Source organism: Pleurodeles waltl, chromosome 4_2 (genome assembly GCF_031143425.1).
Source record: "Pleurodeles waltl isolate 20211129_DDA chromosome 4_2, aPleWal1.hap1.20221129, whole genome shotgun sequence".
NCBI lineage: Eukaryota > Metazoa > Chordata > Amphibia > Caudata > Salamandridae > Pleurodeles > Pleurodeles waltl.
The window spans coordinates 695,065,188-695,082,164 of record NC_090443.1 but is presented as its reverse complement, the minus strand read 5'-3'; the positions used below and the strand labels follow the sequence as shown (position 1 = coordinate 695,082,164).

Genomic DNA, 16,977 nt, shown 5'->3' with positions numbered 1-16,977 from the left:
TGCATTGGCTGTACACCATACTGATTTTTTTATATATCTTATACTGAGAAATAAACAGCTTTAAATTTCCATTGCTGATAATTTGAAAGCCACAAGAAGTAGGTTTCTGGACTGTCTTATCTCTCTGCCCATGTGGATGCAGGGCAACTGTCTTAAAAAGAATAGAGATTAGATTGAGATCATTTTGTATAGTAAAGCAGATTCCATTTGGTGGCATAGTAAGTATGGCCTTGCCCTCATTTTGAAGAAGGTGGCTATAAAACCTGTGCATCCTGGTGGGCATGCTTTATGTTTGAAGGAACAGATTATTGCAGGTTGTGAGGATATGTACATGTTGCACAAAATCTTCAAGTGGATGCCACTACAATACCAAAAGATTACCACTCTGGCCCTTATCACAAGATGGTTGGATTAGGGCAATGTGTTGTATGCAGGTATTGATTACCACCTGTTTACCTGTTTACAGACTGTCCAAAACCTTCCAGTTCAGCTCGTGGTTAGTCTTCATCTAGATCTTAGGCCCATATTTATACTTTTTATGCGCCTCATTTACATAATTTTTTGATGCAAAAGCAGCGCAAACTTGCAAAATACAATTGTATTTTGTAAGTTTGCACCATTTTTGCGTCAAAAAGCAGCGCAAATGGAGTGCTAAAAAAGTATAAATATGGGCCTTAGTCTATCCCCTCCTTCAAAGCCTTTCATTGACTTGCTATTCACAAGGATGTCAAATTTAAGCCCCAGTGTCACACTTACTGGGTCATTTACTCTGGGTTCTCTCCTATATTTGTAACAGATTGCTATTTATAAACAAACCTAAACAACAATAGGGAGCATGCTGGACTTTTAAGGGTTCAGACTGATTATTCCCGCTCCAACCTAAGCAACAGTAGGGAACGTTTTGGGCCATGGAGTGTCAGATTTACTGTTCCCACTCCAATGTAAGCAACACAGGGGAAATTGTTGGACTTTCCAGAGTTCAGGTGTACTATTCGCAATCCAACCTAAGCAACAGTAGGGAAAGTGTTGGACGTTGGAGGGTCAGATTTAATCTTCTCTATCTAACCTAAGCACCTGTAAAGAAAGTGTTGATCTTTGGTGGGGTCACATTTACTGGTCACACTCCAACCTAACCAATAATAGAGAAACTGTTGAACTCTAGACTAAACAAATACATTAAACATAATAAATATTTTCAAAATCATATAACAACACCTGTCAGGGGGTGCTTTTATTCATTTCATGTTACCTTGGATGGTATTTTATGAATCCAAAGCTCTTATCGCATGCCTGGAGTGGTAAAAGGCTTGTGTCATTTTATAGTTCTGCATGGATGGTCCTAGCTAATCCTATGCTTAAAGACATTGCTGTATAAATGGCAAAAGACTTTGGGCTAGATGTACTACCTCGAATTTTGCAACTCACAATTTGCGATTCATTTGCGAGTCACAAATTGCAAGTCACAAAACCAAATGCACAACAGTGTAACTCACACTGTTTGAGATTCCCAATGGGGTCACAAATGACCTACCTCTTTAATATTCATGAGGTAGGTCATGATTTGTGACCACATTGGGAATGGCTGCACTCACAGGGATGGAGGCCTGCTGGGAACAGCAGACCACCATGTCTGTGACTGCTTCTTAAATAAAGCAGCTTTTAAAGCAGAAAACGGGATGCATTTTAAAATGAAAAATGAAAAGTGTTCTTTGCATTTTTTCAGAGTGGACCAGAATGGGATGTTTTTGAAATTTGCCTTTTGCGACCACATAATGGTGTCACACATCGGGCCCTTTGTTCCTTTCTAGCTCAGTTTGGATGGCACTTGGCTAATCACATGCTTAATAACATTTGTAGAAAAACAGACATCTAGGCAGGGGTGGCTCCTTCGCTGTGGTGCAGGAGCATCGCCCCCATGGCCAAGAGCTAGTAGAAGAAAAATTAAACAATAATTTTCTATTGTTTCATTTTTTGTCAGCTGGCTCAGCCAGCAGTACAGGGGGGGGGGGCGGGCTTGGCAATGGGAGGTGGGAGGGAGGAGGAGGGGAGAGTGCACTAAGTGTGCTTGTGTGTTTGGCTGGGGATCTGAGGGCGGTCAAACACACATGGGCACTTCGGCTACTCCAACCCATCTATATACACAGCGCGGCTGGAGAAACAGCACAGACCCCAGGCTTGTGTCTGAGTGGCAGAGATCGCCGCTCAGACCAATCCTAATGCTACTTACATGCTATGTTTAGCATGTAAGCAGCGCCAGGATTGCTGGGGAGCCTATCCTGGTTTCCCAGTGAATGCTGGGACACCACATGGAAGGAAGAGGAGTGCGAGGTGGCAGGAGACAGAGATACTTTTAAAAAAATGTATTTTCCCCCCTCCGTCTCTGTCCCCTTCCTCCCTCTAGTGCCCCCCACCCCTCCGATTGAGATTTGCAAAACTACCCAGAGTTCTCTGCTTTTTTTTAGCAAAATGTATGGGTGACTCTGAGGCTGAAAGGATATTGGTTTAATTGAAACTGCCATGTGTAGATTTACACACGTATAGGTTCACCTTTGTGAATAGTGTCCTCAAAAATAAGAGGGGAATACCCCTTTCACTTCCCCTACCATTTGCAAGTCAGATTGGGTTGTAAAATCCATTTTGCAAAATGAGAAGACTTTTCTGACTTGCATAATGGCTTCTTTATACAGCATCAGTGGCTTTGCAGCCTCAAAGTCCGTGGCTTTATACACTACATGCTGTGGGCCCACAACATACCACTGTAAAATGTGACTATGGAGTATGGGCTCTCTGTGCAGTCCAAATTTAGTGTTATTCTGTCTACCAGATTTTAACCTCTCTTTCAGTGAAATGTTTTCTGGAGCTCACCTTGCTTGAGAGTGCCCCTAAAACCTTTCAACTCATTAACCAGAATTTTAAAATTTAAATTAGTCTACTTAAACTGTTTTGATGGAGAGTTTCATGCATATTTATAAAATGGGGCCAAAGTTATAGTGATCCAAAAAGCGCTTTTTCTATGGATACTTAACTGAACTGCAACTATAGAGTCCACGACTCCATGATGTATATGTACATACCTTGTTCAGGTCTATTCTAAAGGCTTTTACGATTTATCTGTAAAAGAGCCTATGAGGTGTTGTGCAACACCCATTAACTAGGTTGACTGCTTACTCATCAGCTTTTCATACCGTTCTGGTTAGGCATGTTTCAACGATTTGTAACTTTATGGGAGCCTTCTAGCTTCAAAGTACAATTTTCTGAACCAACTTTTGAACTCTGAAATGCATGCTCTCGTGGTGGACGGAGGCACAGAGGTAGAAATGTGTGATGAAAAAATAAAGCAGGAGAAATGCCATTGGATCAAGTACAGTTTTCTGTTGTTGTGAAAATGCCATGCATTAATTTGGGTGATAAGTAATTCATTCATCCATTGTAGTGATCGGGTAAGTCTTATCTGGTACGGTCTTCTCTCCACTCTTCAAAGACCTTGTAAGAAGCACTCTCCAAATTATTCACTACAGCAAACCCCATCAGGAGATTCTGAGTCCACTCCTTTATTGTTGCACCTCCTCTGTGTGAACCTCATATTCTCAGCCATCTTTGGGGGGATTAGAGAAGCAAATATATACATTTCATAACATTGTTAAAGGAGTGCAATGATTCTGAATAAGAGGCAGAGTTTCACTGTACCCTAGTTCTAGTGCTAATACCTAATACTTCTACCTACAAAACAGTGAATATTCGTGCCTCAGAATTGCAGCTAATATCATAAAGATCCTCATCTTCAAGGTATCATAACCAACACACCAGAGTGTCACACCGTCAGTCCCGGACCCTGTGATGACAATTTAGGAGGCAACTACTTACCGGAACAAACTATTACAGTCCATACATAAAAATGATTGAAAAATAGAGGCAGAACTCAAAAGGTGAAATAATGATAAGTCTATCAGAAAAAACAGAATCAGTGGTAAATGTGTAAAAGAATAATTGCCGGGGCTAGTGCCATGGAAGGTCGCGGTGCTGAACACCAAGGCTTCTTTACCTCGTTACTCCTCCACCAGTCACTTCCTTCCACTTAATCTCACTCCTGCAGGTTTTTTATCCTTAATTTCTACCTTTGCCCCGCTTTTCCGTCTTTCTTTTCTCCCTTCTGAACAGAATGCATAATATTCGAATATTTCTTTAGTGTAACCTAAGTATGGAAGGTACTTCCATGAACAGCCAAGAGTCCTCTGGCAACTTAAGTGGAAAACTGACAAAAGTTCTCGAACATGCACTGCGTTGTTTCAGGAAGTGGACGTGTTTTGAAAAGTCTTCTTACTTCCTCATGGCTGTGAAAACAAACTAAACCATAAGCAATCTTAAAATAGTTCTAATGTACTAAAACGTTACATTTTACTCCATAGAGTTCCCATTCCAACTTCACTGCAACAACCGGCCTTCCTGGAATCACGAAATCCATTCGAATAACAATTGCATAATTATTATCTTAGTGTTATCTATTTTTAATACCTCTGAAACAGCAAAAAGATAAAATGAAGGAAGTTACAGTACAATATCAAGGAGCAGTTTTATCAGTTGTAAATGATAAGTGCCAAATGATGTTTCCTTGTTTATGAAAGTAACTCGCGTGTTAATAACACATTAAGGGCACATAATTCAAATACCATGGCTCTTTTTAAAATTATTTCTGATGAATTTCAGCTTACTAGGCCCTGTCCCTTTCGATATCTATCTGGACCGAAAACAACGTACACAGTAGGATACTATAATAACACGCTGGGAGTTTCTCTCTAAATATCTCAAAAGCCTTTTCCGTTAAGCTTAAATACTAGAGGAAATACCCCTATGGTGAGCCTACGTTAATACACAATAGTTTGGCTTTCCTCTGAAAAATAGCCTCCATATGACGGGTAACAGAGTTATTTTACTTGCTTCACCTATTATGTTTGCCTCTGTAGTCGCTAATAATTTTCTGCACTATGCCTGTCTGATAAAATACTTAGGATGTGGAGTCATCGCCTTTGTTGTAAAGGTGTCTTACTGGTGTAGGGTGACCAGATTTTGAGGAGCAAAAACCGGGACAGGTCAGACATAAAAGAAGGACTAAAGACTTTACACTTACTTTTATATCTGGCATATCCCGTTTTTTGCGTACCTTTGTGAATGTGTGCCTATACATGTGTGTTTATATATACACACACACACACACACTACAACACCTCACATATAAAATTAGCTATGGCTTGACCTCCCATCCTGCACCGCCAACCCGCCCCCACCCACCTCTCTCTGCTCCCCACTCTGTCTCTCTGTCTGCTTGGAGCAGACAGGGGACTGTGTTGCCTGACAATAAAATATAAATTACTTTAATTATTGCATACATTGTAGGCGTCTGTCAAAGGAGAGCATACCTTTATCTTATGCATCCCTGGGTAATCTGACCTTTGTCCAAAAAAAGGGACATTCCTTTAATGATTTGACCTTTGTCCCAAAAACAGGGACATTTGTTTAAAATTAAGAGAAGCGTCGGGACACCAAGACAGTCCTCTAAAAGCCAGGACTGTCCGGGGAAATCCAGGACGTCTGGTCACCCTATACTGGTAGACAGTAGGCAATGATTCCCGCCTGCCATGTTTAACCCCTTTGCCGCCATGGACGTAATGGTTACGTCCATGGCAGCTCCCGTGTGGCGCCATGGACGTAACCATTTCCTGCCACCGGCCCTCGGGGGAAGCGCTAGCGCTCCCCCCGAGGGCCGCCCCCCGCACCCCCAGGCCAGGGCTGAAAGGGGAATCCCTTCCCCATTCACCCCAACCCCCCCCACCCCCGTGACGTCAGCGCGTGAGCGCGCGCTGACAATCACAGAGCCTCCCCCATCGGAAGAGAAATGCTTTGCATTTCTCTTCCGATCACGTGGGGGAGGCCGAGAGAGGCTTCAAAGGGAAGGAAATGTATTTCCTTCCCTTTGAAGTCTCTCTCTGTGTTTTGGCTGTCAAAACGCCCAGTAGACACCAGGGATGTCTTTTCTTATAAAGGAAATTTACATAAGGGAGCGACCCCTTGGGCAAGGGTCGCTCCCAGGGGGGGCATTTTTTTTTAAGGCCTTTTCTGCCCCCCCTGGGTCGCTCCCCGGGAGGGGCAAATTGTATTTAGGCCATTTCTGCCCGCTTTGGGGTCACATCGGCCGATTTTAGGTCAATCTGCCCCCAAGCGGGGGGCAGAAACCACTAGGCACCAGGGATCTTTTTTTTGCGCCGTCAGGCAAGGGGAGAGACCCCGTAGGCAAGGGGAGCTCCCTTGGGGGGGGCACATATATTTTAGGCCATTTCTGCCCCCCGGGGGCAGATCGGCCTATTGTTATTAGGCCGATCCTCTAGGCGCCAGGGCTAATATTTTGTTTGTGTTTTTTTTTTTTTGTTTGTTTGTTTTTTTAGAGATGGGGAGCGACCCCTTAGGCAAAGGTCGCTCCCCTGGAGGGGCAAATTGTACTTAGGCCATTTCTGCCCGCTTTGGGGGCAGATCGGCCGATTTTAGGTCAATCTGCTCCCAATGGGGCAGAAACCACTAGGCAACAGGGATCTTTTTTTTTGTGGCGTCAGGCAAGGGGAGCGACCCCGTAGGCAAGGGTCACTCCCTTGGGGGGGGCACATATATTTTAGGCCATTTCTGCCCCCGGGGGGCAGAAACCTCTAGGCGACAGGGCTAAAACAAATTGTGTTTTTTTTTGTTTGTTTGTTTTTTTAGAGATGGGGAGCGACCCCTTAGGCAAGGGTCGCTCCCATGGAGGGGCAAATTGTATTTAGACCATTTCTGCCCCCCTTGGGGGCAAATCGGACGATTTTAGGTGAATTTTCCCCCAAGGGGGGCAGAAACCACTAGGCACTGGGGAACTTTTTTTTTGCGCCGTCACGCTAGGGGACCGATCCCGTAGGCAAGGGTCGCTCCCCGGTAGGGGGTGGGGGGGCAAATTTATTTTAGGCCATTTCTGGCACCCCCTGGGGCCGGCTGAGCTAGAGACCAAAATCCACAGGTAGGCACTTTGCAAAAAACACCTCTGTTTTCTGTGAAAAAAATGTGATGTGTCCACGTTGTGTTTTGGGCCATTTCCTTTCGTGGGCGCTAGGCCCACCCACACAAGTGAGGTACCATTTTTATCGGGAGACATGGGGGAACGCTGGGTAGGAGGACATTTGTGGGTCCTCTCAGATTCCAGCACTTTCTGTCACCGACATGAGAGGAAAAAGTGTTCTTATGGTCAAATTTTGAGGTATGCAAAGGATTCTGGGTAACAGAACCTGGTCAGAGCCCCACAAGTCACCCCATCTTGGATTGCCCTAGGTGTCTAGTTTTCAGAAATGTGCTGGTTTGCTAGGTTTCCCCAGGTGCCGGCTGATCTAGAGGTCAAAATCCACAGGATGGCACTGTTTTCTGTGAAAAAATTTGATGTGTCCATGTTGTGTTTTGGGCCATTTCCTTTCATGGGTGCTAGGCCTACCCACACAAGTGAGGTACCATTTTTATCAGGAGACTTGGGGAACGCTGGGTGGAAGGACATTTGTGGCTCCTCTCAGATTCCAGAACTTTCTGTCACCGAAATGTGAGGAAAATGTTTTTTTTCTAGCCAAATTTTGAGGTTTGCAAAGGATTCTGGGTAACAGAACCTGGTCAGAGCCCCACAAGTCACCCCTTCTTGTATTCCCCTAGGTCTCTAGTTTTCAAAAATGCACAGGTTTGGTAGGTTTCCCTAGGTGCCGGCTGAGCTAGGAGGCAAAATCTACAAGTAGGCACTTTGCAAAAAACACCTCTGTTTTCTGTAAAAAATTGGGATGTGTCCACATTGTGTTTTGGGCCATTTCCTTTCGTGGGCGCTAGGCCTACCCACACAAGTGAGGTACCATTTTTATCGGGAGACTTGGGGGAACGCTGGGTTGAAGGAAATTTGTGGCTCCTCTCAGATTCCAGAACTTTCTGTCACTGAAATGTGAGGAAAATGTGTTTTTTAGCCAAATGTTGAGGTTTGCAAAGGATTCTGGGTAACAGAACCTGGTCAGAGCCCCACAAGTCACCCCATCTTGGATTCCCCTAGGTCTCTAGTTTTCAAAAATGCACAGGTTTAGTAGGTTTCCCTAGGTGCTGGCTGAGCTAGGGGCCAAAATCTACAGGTAGGCACTTTGCTAAAAACACCTCTGTTTTCTGTTAAAAAAAATGGGATGTGTCCACGTTGTGTTTTGGGCCATTTCCTTTCGTGGGCGCTAGGCCTACCCACACAAATGAGGTACCATTTTTATCGGGAGACTTGGGGGAACATAGAATACCAAAACAAGTGTTATTCCCCCTTGTCTTTCTCTACATTTTTTCCTTCCAAATATAAGAGAGTGTGTAAAAAAGACGTCTATTTTAGAAATGCCCTGTAATTCACATGCTAGTATGGGCACCCCGGAATTCAAAGATGTGCAAATAACCACTGCTCCTCAACACCTTATCCTGTGCCCATTTTGGAAATAGAAAGGTTTTCTTGATAGCTATTTTTTACTCTTTATATTTCGGCAAAAGAATTGCTGTATACCCGTATAGAATGAAAACGGAAGGCAGGGTGCATGTAATTTATTGGCTCTGGGTACCTAGAGTTCTTGATGAACCTACAAGCCCTATATATCCCCACAACCAGAAGAGTCCAGCAGACGTAACGGTATATTGCTTTAAAAAATCTGACATTGCAGGGAAAAGTTACAGAGTAAAACGTGGAGAAAAATTGCAGATTTTTTCCACCTCAATTTCAATATTTTTTCTTTTCAGTTGTTGTTTTCTGTAGGAAACCCTTGTAGGATCTACACAAATTACCCCTTGCTGAATTCAGAATTTTGTCTACTTTTTAGAAATGTTTCGGTTTCTGGGATCCAGCATTGGTTTCATGCCCATTTCTGTCACTGACTGGAATGAGGCTGAAAGCACAAAAAATCGTAAAAATGGGGTATGTCCCAGTAAAATGGCAAAATTGTGTTCAAAAATTGGGTTTTCTGATTCAAGTCTTCCTGTTCCTGAAAGCTGGGAAGCTGGTGATTTTAGCACCGCAAACCCTTTGTTGATGCCTTTCTCAGGGAAAAAAACACAAGCCTTCTTCTGCAGCCCCTTTTTCCCATTTTTTTGAAAAAAACGAAATTTTCACTAAATTTTGGCTAATTTCTTGGCCTCCTTCTGGGGAACCCACAAAGTCTGGGTACCTCTAGAATACCTAGGATGTTTGAAAGAAGGACGCAAGTTTGGCGTCGGTAGCTTATGTGAACAAAAAGTTATGAGGGCCTAAGCGCGAACTGCCCCAAATAGCCAAAAAAAGGCTTGGCACCTGAGGGGAAAAAGGCCTGGCAGCGAAGGGGTTAATGTTGTACTTTGTATTTGTTTGGGATCGGCTCTACCATTACTTCCACAACCACACTGTAGGCTCTCAATGGGTGGCCTACACGCTACCTGCTGCCCCACACAAGTGCCATGCCTGAAAAGTGACAAACAGTCATATGTTCCGTAGTTGCAAACCGAATTAGCAGATGGCCATAGACAGCACAACTAGTGGCAATTATTGTACAAAACCTGCAACAAAAAGATTCACCAGCAGTTAATATCCACAGAGAATCCTGATTTGGAACCAGTTATAACAATTGCAAGGAAAATTGAGAAATCAGATGCATACTTTAAGGAAATGTCAACTTCGGTTAAAAATAGAGTTAATAGAAAAGTGAATGTACTATGGGCAAAAGATGAACGCAGGGATGTAAAAAAAGGGGTTGTCGTCCAAAAGCAAAAAAGTCATCCGTAAGCAAAAAAGACAAAATTAGGAACAATTACGTTAATATATGTTTAAATGGATGTGGTAGCCACACACATGTGGCATCAGCTTAGACCTGTCCTACATTTTGCCACAGTGGGTCGTAGTGTATGCAGATCCACACTGTCTCAAGTGTCAGAGTTCACAGAGAATGATGATGAAAAGGATATGATACTGACTGTTGATGTGGATGTGGATGATGTCATTTGGTGTGGTTGAGGTGTGGGTGAGACTGAGAGTGACAGTATTGCATTTTTGAAACAGTTTATAAGAAAGCACCCATATTGCAATGTTATGATCAGTGGGGTTGGTGTCCGAATAATGACTGATTCGGGTTCACACTTTACTTTAATTTGTCCTGTCATTTTTAAAAAGTTTAAGCCACTGGAACGTAAGGATTCAGGCATAAAATGTATGTTTCTGGATAAAACAAGACTGAAATTGAAGGGCAATGTGATGATCTGAGTTTCAACGAAAGAAAGCTCTGTGTGTGGGTTACTTGGCAAAATAAGGGTCCAACCTCTTAGGATTGAATGACCAAGAAGAGCTGGATATAATTTTAGACCCCAATCACCCCTAATGTGTGATTTCTAAGTTGAAACTGGTGTGTATGATTGTCACGCCTAAGAACCAGTTAGTGGAAACACTTTTAAATGTGTTTGCTAAACGCCACCCACAAGTTCGTTTTCACTTTAGCCAACCATCGCGTTTTGTTAACACACTTTAGACTGAATCTCTTGCTCTGGCTTTTAGAGGAGCCTTAGTGTAAACACAATGTGGAAGACTTGGGGCCTTGCTCATGTAATAAGTTCTCCCCCAAGACCCTACTCATTTTGTTATGTTTTGCGATTACTATAGTGATTTGCAACATTCTTACATTTTACCCCTGCTTAGAGTTACTATAGTGATTTGCAACATTGTTACATTTTACCCCTGCTTAGGGGAAAGGAATTCTGTCAAGTAAGACCAGCCTTGATTTACCTCACAATGTTGCCGAGCTGTGGTTAGTTTGTTTTCATGTGGCTAGTTTTTTGTCAGATGCCCTGAGAGTCAGGAAAAGCCGCTTGAATTTTTGGAGCGTATCTCTGTATCTCTGAAGTTTTTTAATGAATAGAGTATTTTGTAAGATAACTTGATATTTTAAAGTATATAACGCCTTTGTATGTTGTTTGCTTCTATGGCTTTTATGAAACGAATAAAATATTTTGACTGATTGTCCCCCTGCATAACTAACAGGATTCAACCCATATTTTAACAGAGACAGCCACCAGCCACACTGCTGAGGTACTCCTTATCACAAACAAGTGTGATATCTGCCTTACCATACTACTCGACTTAACAGCAGTGCATGTGTTTCATTAGCAACTCCCTTCTTTGGTGTGCTTCCTTCCTCTCAGGTTCGCACAGCATGTCCACTGGGGTTCCTTCAAATCTCACAAGCTGCAAGTGACCAGAGGTGGCCACAAGGATCTTTCGTCAAACTGTGTATGGCTCCGCTTGTGATCTTTCTCTTCAGCCATGGTATTAACATTAGTTCACAGACACACTAAAGGCACATCACTATTCCTGAAAATCACCTGTATCTGAGGCATAGAGCCTATGAAAGAATGCCTCTCCATCAACCAAGCAAGAAGGTTAAAGTGCCTAACTGAAACATAATCATATCAAGATGACAGTTCTGTTTATTGGCAGTGCCAGAGTCCAAATGCCAGATTGGCTCTCTAATATTAATTCAGAAAGATTCACACCCAAAACCAATGCAAGCGCAAAGCCATCTGGCTTAATTTACTGACTCAAGTTCTTCTTTAAGGTAAAACAATCAAAACCACAGACAGCATGGTATCAGCTCTCTTTTCTATGGAAAGGCAAGCCTTATTTCTCCACATCAAACTTCAGAAGAGCTGTTCACACCATGATAATCGTTCATCTGGATGCGGCCAAGCTCTTCTCTTTGATGCTCATTATTCCACAATGACCACACAAAACAGAATCCTCCATACAACCAGGGCCGGCTTTAGCACTGGTGGCGCCCTGTGCGACAATCTTCTTTTTTGGCACCCCCCCATGACTTTTTCGGATTCCTGCACCACCACCCTGCAAAAGTGCCCCTTATATCTCCATAGCCCCTCCCTCAAATACATTTCATTTGTTTAAAAGTGCTGGTAAAGGCTGGCTTTACTAATCCACTCAGCTATCCACATAAAATACAGATTTGTGCTTTGTGGCAGGCATATTAACCCTCTGTGCTGAGTCAAAACTGCCACTAGACAAGTCTGATCTTTCTCTCTCTCTAGCAGGAACATTATTCACAAGAATTATCATGACATTTTTATTCCTGCCTGAAAGCTGGATGTACAAGGAACTCTGTTTCAGGTGCTTTTAAATTGTAATTTGTTGCTAACCATAGTGCTCCCCGGGGGTCAGTGCCCCTCCGCAAATCAGCACCCAGTGCAGCCGCACCAGTCATACCCCTCTAAAGCCGGCCCTGCATACAACCACAGGTGTCTCATCCAAGGAAGGAAAAACTCTGACCACCCCTTTCCACTCTTTTCATCGTTACAATAGGCCGTATCACATATAAAATAGCAACAAGGAGAGAATTTTCCTCCAAAAATTTTTTACATCTCTGGGGACAAGGCAATACAAGGGCCACGGACATTGACATTCTGTAAAAAAAAGTGCATAAAAAATTAAAAAACAGATTCACGTTCTTTGGCTATGTGCTGAGAAGATGCACCCACATTCTTCTGCGTGTCAGACTTGTGTCTTCAATCATATTCATAAAAGAACTGTAGCTACAGATCTTCATAGAGCCTCTCATCCATCATTCTCATGAAGGTATCAATTGAAATCATGAGATAGTTGGTTAATATTCATATTGTGCATGAGAGACTAAAATATTTGTGAGCCTTCAAATTGACGTGTATATGCAAATGAGGGATGGAATAGGCTTATTTAGCAAGGAACATAAATTACCTGAATTGATGACAAAACGAAATCGTATTTCAAAATATGATTGCTAACTCTACTGTAAATTCTCCTGTTTTATAATTTTGAATTCAGGGAAAAATAATAAACGATATATTACAAACAGTTTATTATTATCGAAGAACAATAAATGATGAAACTGGTGGTAACATCTCTTGCAACAAGAAATAGCAAACAGAGAATATTTTTATTCAATACAATCATTGTTTTTGGTTGCTATTGATTGTTCACGATGTTGATGTTTTCTGTGGTGCTCAGTGCATCATGTAGCATCTTTAAATTCACTGACATTCTTCGAACTTTGATCTCCTTAAGCATATCTATCTTTCGATCTCATCTCCCAAGAGAACCATGATTTCACTGTAAATGAGTACCTTTTGAGTATGTGGCATAATTTCACTGTAAATGAAGGTTGTTTGACGAAATAAGGCCGTGCCCTGAGATTTGCAGAGAACTACATTAAATAGGTGGTATACATTAATGAGTACTAAATACGATGAAAATATATTATATTATATTATATTATATTATATTATATTACATTATATTTAAAATCTTATGTCAAGACCGTCATAGGGTTTATTGTTGAGCCTATAGATTTTTTAGTTTGGCATTTGATCTCTGCTAACATGTCTAGCAAGGTATAATGTTATTGAAAAGTAGGAGTTCTTTAACGTATTTTTGAACCATTAATGGAGCACTGAAAAACAGTCTTAGGTAGGCTGTAGGCAGATGGAGGTAAAGAGCTTAATTCTACATGGGATGAGGACATTGCTAATAAATATACAGTTCTATTGCCATATAGAAAAAGATGGCAAAGGCCGAGGTCCATCATAAATTCTCAGAACTTCAAGGTGATTTGCAATATCCTTATTAAGTACAGTAGAGATTATTTTAGTTCTTATAATAAATGGTCAAACTATTCTATTACCGCCAACCTTCTTTTACATTTATGGTCTCTGGCTAGTTCTTATGAAAGAAGAACTATGTTGTCAGACATGGAGCATAATTAAAGCTGAAGTTTCAGAAAATGGAAATAAAGTATGCTCTGTTTTTAGATAAACAGTGATAAGAAGGAAGGAGATATTTATGGCAACATGTTTTATTTTTTGCATGCCTTGGATAAACATAGAAAAGATAGAAGCTCTCTGCATGCTTCTATACATTCTGAACTACAACACATATTTTTAAAATCTGAATTCTAAAGACCGGAATTTCATATTTCTTGCAGCAAATATCTAACTGCTTTTTTGGTGTATTTTATTTTGCCTTTGAGATTCTACTTGTATTCTTTATGTTTATAAACATGCTGCCTTTTTCAAATGAAAGGGTCACACACTAAGGGGCTTATTTACAAGCCCCTGTGCACCGCTGGAATGTCACTTTTGGAGAGGGTCCGTCAGTGCTCAGGTCAGGTCCATATCTACAAGGCCACAGAAAGCCACCCTCCTTGGCTTTTCATGGCCTTGCAGATAAGGACCGAGGCAATGCATCGCAAGTTGCTGGTTGGCTCATTCTGCAGTAGGGAGGCATGCCATGGGCATTCTGCAGCACACATAGAAAGAGGAAAACTGCTCTTGTGAGTAGTTTTCCTGCACAAAGATAATCATCCCTGCAATGTAGACACCTTTGTATCATGGTGAAATGGTGCCTGCATTGGCGCATGGCAGCCCACTGTGCACCAATGCAGGGGAAAAGGACTGGAATATGCTGTAACTCATAGATACCGTGCATTCCTGCCCTTTTCTTTTTACACAGGGCAGTGCAGTAAGAATCCTTCCTGTGCTGCCCTGTGCCTAAACCTCCTAAATGAGGCCCTAAGGGTTTAGTGGTTTAAAGGAAAGGTGATGTTGTGACCACATATAAAGAATAAAGTACACTCTGCTGTACATTATAAGGATATTGAAAGTTTCCATGGAGTCTCTTCATCTTATTAACAAACTTGGCATTCAGGCTCATTCCTCTATATAGTCAAGGAACTCTTCAATAACTTGCAATGTTCTTTAAATGCACATCATCGGGTAATTTACCTTGTACATAGTACAGTAGAAAAGAGATGTAATTTTTCTATTAAAGGTGACTACTGATGTCACAAGTAGACTGATATTTATTATTACAGGTGACTAGTCAAAACTAGACTGCAATAACAAACCTAACACAGATTTTTAAATAGCTGTTACAAACATCCATGTATTAGAGAACAGATGTTGCTTTTTCCCTGTTTTGTGTTGTGTTGTGATTCTCAGACTGGTCCATGCAAGATCCTAGATATTTTCACCTATCATAAGCAGTTCCAGTTTTAGGGCGTTGTGACCAGTGTCATCGCACCGTGCACCAAGGTCAACGGAGGGCCCTCTGCTTGACGGACTGAACCGAAATAAAAACAGACTAAGAGACCCTTTTGTGTGTGGAATTCTGAAGGGGATAATTACAACGGCATGATAAATCTGGTGGTGAATGCACTTGAGGTAGATATCTGTGATTTGACTAGTCACAGGTTAGACAAATGGTAAAGTAGCATATCGGGTTGATGCTTCTCCTAGAAAGCACAACGTGACACAAGCAGATCACAGATTGTTATTTTCTGTTGATAGCTTAGTGGGTTATTGCTTCTGTCAGAAAGACCCTTTTATTACTCGTAGTTCATAAGTAACAATCCTTCTAACATGGTACATTGAGCTATGAACTGGACAAGCATGTTCATTTCAACTGTAATAAATCTCCAGCCTTCATCTCTTTCCATACATATCTGAAACTTTTTTTATGCCTATTTTCAAGGAAAAGACTAGTGTCTTTTCATCATGTTTCTGTTCGACCCCCACTCTTACCTCAGCTATCCGTTCATCGTTTTGTGTAAGTTATCAGGCTTGTAAGGTGGACGTGTGGTCTTCGGTCAAATTCCAGAAATACATTTAAGTGAAAGCAACTATCAAGCGAGTCAGGTATTGTAAATAACAAATGATTTAAATCATCATTACTTACACTGAAAATCAAGCAAAGGATATCGATCTGGGCCACCGTGACCAATGTTGCGCAAAGCCGTCACGCAAATGTCTTTATATGGTTTATTTTGCAAATAGATGCTGATTTGTAGAACGGTGACATGTTTAATCTGCTATATTCAAAGTTTAAAATATTGATGCTAATGTTTAACTGGTTTTCCGTTTTACATTATTTTAAAAAGATGTGCTAAAAAATATTGACTGACAACATGGAATCTTTATAGTATGAGATCGCATTTTGTGCCTGCCGAGATCCCTATTCCTTTTTCGATGGAGCTATTTAGTTGCATTTAGTACTATTTGATCACATAAGTGATTTGGTGTTGAAGGCAAAGCTGTAGGCCGTGTCATGACGATATTGTTTTTATCATTCTTACCTTTATCTTGATAGCAATATTGTCATCTTCAGGTAAGGCTGGATTAATTGCAATGATAAGATCTTCATAGCCATTGTTCTTCAGCTGCACCATGGAACACGCCACCATGCAAAACAGTTGAGTTGCAAAAAGTAAGGAAAGGCTCCGTGTGGCAGACATCTTGTCCTGTCCAGCCAGATAACCAGCGATGGAAACATCGCTCTGTGAGCAGGATTATTTATGCTATGCCGCTGTATTATGTAAGAAGATAATATAATTTATTATGGGACTTAGGTGTCTCGTACATTCCCAACCAGTACCTTTTCTCGATAACTGTCCATGCAATTTAGTTTATTGCTGGTTCGCAAATATATGTTAAGGAGGAAGGGAAACTCTAATCAGCTGCAATAACATAGTATAGATAAGTTTGGGCGTGCTGTGGCAAGGTCCATGAGGATATAAACCCTTAGAGGAAAATTACCACATTTGGGAAAGCATATCCCCACCAATTCTTGTGCAAGAGCTAGAGATAAAGAAGTTCAAAGTAAAGGTCATATCCGTTACAATGTTTGAAGTTAAAGAGTTTAAAAAAATGCTTTTTTAACACTTGCCTTCCTGATGAAGATTTCATTTCTGACATGAGTTTGATGATGATTTACAGGTCTGAGAGAATTATTATTTTTTTGTTTGTTTTTTAAACGATGTAGCTAAATAGTCATTGTCAAAGAATAGTGTTGCACTTCCCTTGCCCCACACAAGGGTGTTCAAGGCAACTGCTAGACCCGACAGCCTTAGGGTGGTCTTCCTG

General features: G+C 41.5%; 1 protein-coding gene across 1 annotated transcript in view; it reads right to left on the bottom strand.

Moving 5' to 3' along the window:
• The window catches only part of LOC138293210 (calcium-activated chloride channel regulator 1-like), a 261,870-nt gene extending 245,502 nt beyond the window's left edge, over positions 1 to 16,368 (bottom strand). The window contains exon 1 of the mRNA XM_069232298.1: positions 16,191 to 16,368. Within this exon, the coding sequence (XP_069088399.1) occupies positions 16,191 to 16,349 (159 nt within the window). The 5' untranslated portion in view covers positions 16,350 to 16,368. The remainder of the gene's footprint in view (positions 1 to 16,190) is intronic.
• Between the last annotated feature and the right edge of the window lie 609 nt (positions 16,369 to 16,977).